Here is an 8,524-nt window from a genome sequence, read left to right as displayed (position 1 = left end):
TTCCTCTCAAATCAAATGAGTCAATGTCCAGTCACTCAAAAACTAGCCAATAGGGTTAAGCTGAATTATCGAATGAAGCGAGTTTTCGGTATAGATAATATACGTTTTAAGAGTACGAGTATTTGAGTAAAATGCGTCAATATCCGTACTCGTGATGAAGGAAAATCCTCATTTGGGTAGGTATATTCAGACTTCTAGTCTTGTGATCAAAAATAACCTTAAGCAATATATCATATTGCTTAAGCATATCAATTTCAGGCTTGAAATAACAACTTCTGGTTAAACCCCACCCATTTTCAGTGTAAGCTCCACCCACTCACACCCCGTTTATCCTAACATAGATATGAATACAGGTAATTTAGTTGGTTGAACAGACACAAATGCAGATACTGGTGTACTCACCTGTCCCTACAAGCCAAATCTGACAGCCATACGAGCACCGAATTTTACTCCAGGCCAGTACCAGACTAGAGCCTATATCAACACTTGATTGTCAACCTTTGACAGCTTGATTTGTGATGTGGCCTAACACAGTAGTTCACTATTTGATGAAACCACAGAAAAATGACAAGTTAAAAAAAAAGCAGGTACAATAGTGAAACAAATCATGTGTTATTTAGAAACATTAATATCATACATCATGATGCCAGACAAATTCATACTCAGTAATGCATACATTTGATAGCAAGGCATTCCAACTCCATCAGCCTTCAATCTCCCTGGTGTGTCTGCCCTGCCCAGATGAAACTTCTCGGTTCTGGTGACAATATTTAATGTTAGAATAAACCACAGAGTCTCCACTGTATTTCTCTGTAGCTCGTTTTGGGTGGAGGCTTCTTGGGGCAGAACGCACAGCTGCATAGGTAACTGCATCACTCTGTGAGGAATGAAAATGAAAATAAATAACTTCTGAAGGCTAGACACAGAAAGATGTGCAAATCAACAAAAAGGTCATATACAGCTGACATATGACACTGTTGGTGCTGAGACACAGTCTTACCTGATTGCCTTCAGATGATCCATCGATTTCCTCTGAGGAAACAAGGATAAGTCAGTTGTGGTTACTGCATAAGGATCTGATTGTGCTGCAGATATACAGCTGTTAATATGACTTTAAATACCTGTGGAATCTCTCTTCTGTCTCTTGCAAAATGTCCATATAAGAATGAGTGTTAAAATCCCAAGAATGATGTTCGACAACATAAGTGCAATAATGGTTGGACTCAGTTCAGCTGGTCTGGTGACAGCAGTGTCTGCGATGAACAGAAGCAAACAAACAGTGCGTCATTTAGATTTTTAATACAAAAAAATTGCAGTGCAATGTCCTCCATTTTTAAAAACAGAGGTAAGGCATCACGTATTCACACTGCACTACAAATGCCAGTAGTACGGCAAGGCGCTGGGCATGAATTTTGCGCTGAGCACTATTGGTTAGGCTTTTATTATATCTCATCGCAAAGAGTTGTAAAATGTTCAACTTTGGGTAAAATTGCTTTTCACTGATGAATACGTTAATATATTGTATATATATTTTGTTTCCTCTTATGAACACACACAGGCTGGCGGGTCTGTCCTCTCTCCATGCATACCTCAGCCTTCCCCTCATCCAGAGCAAGTACTCTACCTTGCGCCGATATGTTTGCTTCTGTGGATATACTGTATCATAACAACCAGATGCAAAGTGTCTCCAAAGCGCCTCCAAAGCGCCTCCAAAGCGCTCTCAAACTCTCCCAGCTGAGTGTTTCCTGAGGAGCGCCTGGCATTTTCAGCTGGAAAAAAATGCTTTGGTGGACACAGGGCCTTATGTATTCTCTGCTTTGGACGTGACAAGTGATTGGACCAAACTGGACCGAGTGAATTCCAGCTTGGCCCACTTACTGTTGACAATATCATGCAGTATTTGATATTTAGAGGGTAAGTTCACCCAAAGTTCACACACACACATTTTTCCTGCATTAAGATTGTATCTGGCACCAGCTCAAAGGAAAGTGTCAGTAAAAGTGTGTATCAATTTGTTTGTGGGGCTCAAGGCACTGTAAACATAATTTCGTTACTGCAAAATCAGCACTTGCAAATTTGTATTTATCATTTCTGGCTTACTGTAAATATAAATCCTTGTCCCTTTCCCAAACAGCGTCCGTCCACATGAAGTCACAACACAGTAGTAGGTTCCAGCATCATCAGAGCTGAGGTTCCCCATGTGAAGGTTGTACACACAGGTAGAGTCTCCACTCCCTGTCTTCTGGCAGATTTTATTCCCAGAGGAGTAAATCATTTGTGGAGCAGAATGATTAGAGTTTTTCAGCCACATGACAGTAGTGTGTTCTGCTGCACAGTGGCCTGTATGAACAGAACAGCTGAGAGTCACTGAGTTTCCTGGCTGGACTGATTTAGACTCCGGCTGCTGGATTGAAGAGTCACTGATTATGTTCACACCTTGGGAGAGAAATCAAGGGACATTATGTTTACATTCAGCTGAAATGACCTTGAGCAATAACATCGCTTTGACAACCTAATCGCCAGAAAAAATGTAGCCAAACATGGATAGGTTACATGTGTACATTATTATGAAGTTTAGGCACAAGAACCACTTGGTTATGGTTTGGAAAACATTGTGTTTTGGCTTGAAATACCCACTAAAAGACAGCTGCTTGTTGTGCCACTGTTTCATCAGGAAACACAGCAATGTCCAGTAAAAAACAACTGCTTTTCATGGCACTATCCCAGATGGAAGAACAGCGACAGGTCCCTAACAAACGCCCACGTTCAGGGTCTAAGAAACAGCTGGAAAAACACAACCAGCTTTGATTGTTGGTCTTGAAAAGTGGTCAGCAGTGGCCTGCGGCTTGGCAAGTGTCTTGCCATCTGACCCCAAATATACTATGTCACTTTAGAAACATTGATATGATATGTATGAAATGTACAAATGTAATGTGTCCGTGGTTTACCATAATGTACAATGCCAACATTTTCTTTTGGCGACTAGGTTGTTATTAAAAGAAAATAAATACCTTTCAGCATCAGAAAGGTCCCTGATCCAAACTGAATTTTGTTCAAGTGCATGACTCCACAGAAGTATGTTCCAGTGTCTTCCCATGTTGTTTCAGATATGCTCAGATGACTGTTGATTTTGTCAAATTTGACTGAATAATGGTGATGAGAGTCATCAGCAAATATACTCCGATTAAAGAAAAAATTGAATGCTGCCACAAGCTGTAGTCCTTTCCCTGTGGTGAATTTGTACCACACTCTTTTTTTCAGCTCACTTCTTATGTGACATTCAATGGTAGCCGAGTCTCCGAGCTTCACTGTTTGGAAGCGAACAGGCTGAGAGATTTCACTTAACTGTGCCGCACCTGAAATACACAAACACAATATAATCAGCTTCTCTGTGTGATTACGCTAATGAAAATGTTTTATAAGTGGATGTTTGCTACTTACATAGAGACCAGAGCAGGGAAACATTCACAAAGAACAGCATCTTGTCTGCTTCACTGATCCGGCTTCTTCTCCACAGCTGTTCTGACTTACTGAAGCAACAGTAGACTAAAGAGATTCATCCCTTGTCCTACATTTGGCCACATATGCCAGGTCTTGCAGAACACGATTGGCTGGTTCACACTAAAGCAAAAAACCCCTTCATCCTGGCCTGTTTTTACATCAGTGTCAGCAGAGTTTAAAATAGTTTGATGATTTGTTGTCACACTATGCTTGTTCTGTGTAAAGAGACAAAAAGTCATGACCCCATTGATATTACATGGCAACACACAGGTAAACCACAATGAGGGTGGCAAAATGGAAACTGCAATTTAGATGCAAACTTTACAGAAGAATGTTCAAACAAGTTTTTGTTTTTGTTGAATTATCAAAAGGACAGATGACCTCAAACTGAATGTGTGTTTAAATGCAAAGGGCTGGTAAGAGAGAAAATGTGGGTATTGGTAATGGATCAAAAAAAAAAAAAAAAAAAGAAAAAAAATACATACATATATATATATATATATATATATATATATATATATATGTAACAGCAGCTGCACTATAGTAAACTAGCACTTGGTTGCACTGACCTATATGAGGTGAGCCATCTGGAGAACTAGAATACTGTAGATAATAAAACTACAATTAGTGCAAGAAAGTTTTACCATATGTCACCGCCAACCAATCAAGTTTCAGTTTTCATCTATGTCTGTCCAGACTCACATGGGGCCATGACAGTGCTTCTAAATATGGATGTTGCTGCAGAAAAGCTACAAATTCTAGGACATGGATGCTTCACACAAATCAGATGATCTATACAAAAAGCAAAGTTCCAAGGTGGACACCCAAGTTATGTGTTGCAAATTCAGTATCTGACCAAATGTCTCCCCTGCTAAACCTGAGTAATGGTGGTGAAGACAACTATTTTTGCAGAACATTATGATGTCACAGTGATGTTGACCTTTGACCTTTTGAATGTCAAATATCATCACTTCATCATCTCGTCCTGTTAGACATTAGTGTGAAATTTTGTCATGATTAGCGAATGAATTCTTGAGTTATGGACAAAAACATGTGATTGAGGTCACAATGACCTTTGAGCACCAAAATCTAATCAGTTCATCCTTGCATTCAAGTGCATGTTTGCGCCAAATTGGAGAAAATTCCCTGAAGGCGTTGTTGAGATATTACATTCATAAGAATGAGATCACAGTAACCTCTGACCACCAAGTTTCAATCAGTTCATCCTTGAGTTCAGGTGGACGTTTGTGCCAAATTTGAAGAAGTTACCTCTAGGCCTTCTTGAGATGACATGTTCACCAGAATGAGACGGATGGATGGATGGTCAGACAGCCCAAAAATATAGTGTCTCTAGCCGCAGCTGTCGCTGGTGTGGGGGGAAGAAAAGTAAAAAAGTACATAGTTCCACTTACACCTGCAACATGGACACTATTTCTGGACAGACATGCTTTTGCTAAATTTTTAAATTGATTTGTTTTTTAATCTTGTGAGCATCACTTACCAAATTCCAATTACTCTTATTAGAGGCAGAAATCTCAAAGACAAATATTACACAGCTGGTAAAAATACATTCATCCACATGGCTGGATCTTATTAGAGGTCAACAAGAAAAGCCAGTGGCTCTGGATTAAGAGGGAAAACCCCACTTGGGCCACAAAATGACAGCATCAGCAGCAGGACTGGGGGGCACCTGGCACGCCAGATGTTGCTCATGAGCTCTCTGGAGATGTAGTGGGCCTGTCATCGAAACACCAGGGAAGGAGGGTACCCAGCTGATGACCCTAAAATGTCCTCAGATGCATATTTTAGTGCGCTGTTTGGTTGTAATACGAGAGTGTGTAAACAGGAAGTTGATGCCATACTGTTCCCTGTATTGTTAAAACATATGTGGAATGATGAAACAGAAAAACAAAGCAGTGTTGATAAAATATAAACCAAGATTGCATTCCTCAGTTGCCTATAGCTCACCTCAAATGTTTTCAAGAACAAATTTTAGCTTACTCTTTCTGGGGTTTCCTAGTGTAGTGGTCAGAGCATTCATCTCCCCTGCGGAAGGCCCAAGGTTCAAAGCCCACTGGGGTCAACATCAGCAAAGGCATGTGGTCGCAAGAGGTTCCCACCGCCAAATCAAACGGGATCAGATTCCTTGAGGAGGCTTCAGGGTCAGAGAGTAACTCCAGATCTGAGCCAAGTCCTCAATGCTGCATCTCAAGTCTCAACTTGCAGCACATCACCCACTAGTGTGAGGGTTTATCGGTCTGGTTTGGTGCAAGACATTCTGGTAGCCTGACCAAAAGCAAGTGGTACAGCCCTTTTTCTCTTTTCTCTCTGGTCACATAGCTCCAATTCCAAAAGCATTTTCCACTTCTTTCTACTGCAAAAACAGCCTCATTTTGTAAAAGACCATCTTTCAGTAGTGAAAACGTATTTTAAGGAAGTTTTTTTAGAAATATAGTAATCTGCTTTCTTATTTAGAATAAGCTGAGAAGTTTGTACTTAACTTGATTGGGTTTTTACACTTAGGCACACAAGAAAAAACATGTTAATCAGTGAGCTTAAGAAGTTCTGGCTGGGTTTTTACTGCCACACATCATACAATAAACTGTCAGAGTTTTTGTTCAGATGGGAGAAATGACTTCCACTGAAAACCCGTTCACAGTGAGAGGATCATTCTCATGAACTTTGTCTTAATCAATACTTCAGGTGTGTCTCAAAACATCCACATACCCTTTTGTACATTGAAACAGTTATTATATTACTGTATTGAGCCCCCTACACTCTGCAATGTCTGTGTAAAAAAGTGACTTCCTCCCAAATGCTTTCTGGAAATGATCTGAGACACTCATACCAAGAAACCACAGAGCAGAAAGAGAATTGTACAATGGTACAACAGTATATCTCTCAATATGATTTCACTGATTTTCATACAACCAAATTATTTGTAAAGGACACCCACTGTCCTCCATTTTTTTCATTAGTTAATATTTAGCTCACCACACTTGAAAATAACCTTTTGTGGTTTGTTGGTGCACACACATGCACATCAAGTTAAAAGTGTCACACTAGCTCAGCACAGAGCATCACTAAATTTTAGCCAGCAGTACTGGTTTACACACACAATGATTTCATTTTTGCACTTTCATATACAACTAGTCCATGGTAGCTTGTCTCCTTCTACCTATGCCAATCCTCAATGCCTATGTGCAGTTTCACATAGATTGCCCATGTCATTGAGTAGAAGAACGTGGGACAGACAGAATGACTGACTGACAGAATGACACACTGACAGTTTCCGTGATTATGTACAGCATACCATACCATGACTTAATCATACAAAAAATTAGAAAAACAACAACATTCAGCCACAGGGGGAGCCACAGCGATCGGTCGCGTTTTAGCCATTTTTAAGCATTTTTCTGTTGTTATAGCGCCACCCAGTTAATCAATTAGAGTTAAATTTCTCCAGTCACCTTGTGGCGTCCTGTTCTACATATCTACCAAGTTTAGTAAAAATCGATATGGCGGTTAGGCCTAGATAAGAAATTAGCTCTCTAGCCCCCCCATTTTGTTTGATCAGGTCAATAATGGAGGGGTCCCCTCAGATTACGTGTGGTCATATGCCTACAAAGTTGCGTGGTGATCGGTGAAACCCTTGAGATGTTATACACCTTTATGTGATGAGCCACGCCCTCCGCAATATTCATTGCCTTATAGAAGCTCAGTTTTAGTAAGTTTTCCAACTTTTCCCACGAGGGAACTTTAGATATTGGTCCCTAGATTATGTTCACCGAGTTTCATGCAGATCGGTCAATTGATGTAATACTGCTTCATGCGCATCCTCCCATGACCCTCTACCACTGTGCCAAATTTCACATGGATTGACCAAGTCAGTGAGGAGAAAAACATGGAACAGACACACAGACAGAGTTTTTGTTATTATATAGTAAGATTGTGGAAGCCCTCAGTACAGTAGTTATGATGGCACCAGGCACAAGGAAGCCTATTGCAACCCGTTGTCACAGAGATAGTAGGAATTAGTTTGTTTTAACAAGGTCCATGCCAAAATCATTGCACTTATTTATGTTGTCTGTAGAAAAGCCTGTTTAATCAGATCACTGCATGATGAGGCTTTACATTATTCATACTGAGATAAAATTATATTTACGATATGTCTGCATTACACTTTTAGAGTAACAATTATGTGGTCCCGTCTAATTAAATGAACAGTAAGTAGGATTTAATGGCATCTAGTGGTGAGGATTGCCGATTGCAACCAAAACTGAAACTTTTCCCATGTGCCATTCCTGAATTCCCGGTTAGGATTCCTTCAGTGCTTATTGTTCAGGAGGTTTTTACTGAGAGCCAAGTTATCTGCAGGGATCCCTTCCTCTCCAAAACGAACAGACCCAGTGATTTAAATAGGTTAAAACAACTGAATAAAGCAATTTCACATTACAAACAAGTGTGTCTCTAATGCTGGTTGGCATGTCGGAAAGGCCGCTAGCTCAGCACCTGCTAATCTGTGATCACCATTTTCACTGATAATTTTAAAGATGTTAAGGAGTTTTTTTTTAGGGGGAGCTGAATTATCCGCAGAGGTGTTTTCCTCTCCAAAACAAACTAATCGGGTGATTTAAACTGGTAAAAAAAAACCCTGAATGAAGCAGTTTCACATTAAAAATCAGTATTTTTCTGATACTATTTGGTTGCTCATAGAGGAGCTGCTTATTACAGTGGCCGACACAAAAATTGAGTTTTTTGAACCAGGGAACACTGTGCTCTCCTTCATCACAGCTCCCAGTGTGTACTGTGCAGTTTGGAGTTACAGAGACTCCTGGCTGGATGGTCTCAGATGCTGACTGATGGACCAAAGCTGGGACGTTTAAACCTGAACCCTTTCTACTCACCTAAGTACCTTCTGCAAATTCAAAAGCTATTTGTATAGTAGTAAGTGGCTGTCAGCTTCAAATTCCTTAAAGAAATGGCACAAAGGCAACATTTGTACTTTGCCACATGGGTGATT

General features: G+C 40.2%; 1 protein-coding gene across 1 annotated transcript; it reads right to left on the bottom strand.

Annotated features, from left to right (window-relative positions):
• Positions 1-678: 678 nt before the first annotated feature.
• LOC117246375 (uncharacterized) lies at positions 679-3,701 on the bottom strand. The gene is made up of 6 exons (XM_033610235.2): positions 3,442-3,701; positions 3,012-3,356; positions 2,101-2,436; positions 1,122-1,253; positions 1,001-1,032; positions 679-877 (listed from the first exon to the last, which is right to left on the bottom strand). Exons 1-6 carry the CDS (start codon positions 3,479-3,481, stop codon positions 704-706), a joined length of 1,059 nt encoding a protein of 352 aa, XP_033466126.1. The 5' UTR covers positions 3,482-3,701; the 3' UTR covers positions 679-703.
• Positions 3,702-8,524: the final 4,823 nt, after the last annotated feature.

Source organism: Epinephelus lanceolatus, chromosome 22 (genome assembly GCF_041903045.1).
Source record: "Epinephelus lanceolatus isolate andai-2023 chromosome 22, ASM4190304v1, whole genome shotgun sequence".
Taxonomy (NCBI): Eukaryota; Metazoa; Chordata; class Actinopteri; order Perciformes; family Serranidae; genus Epinephelus; species Epinephelus lanceolatus.
This window is presented reverse-complemented; position numbering and strand designations above follow the sequence as displayed.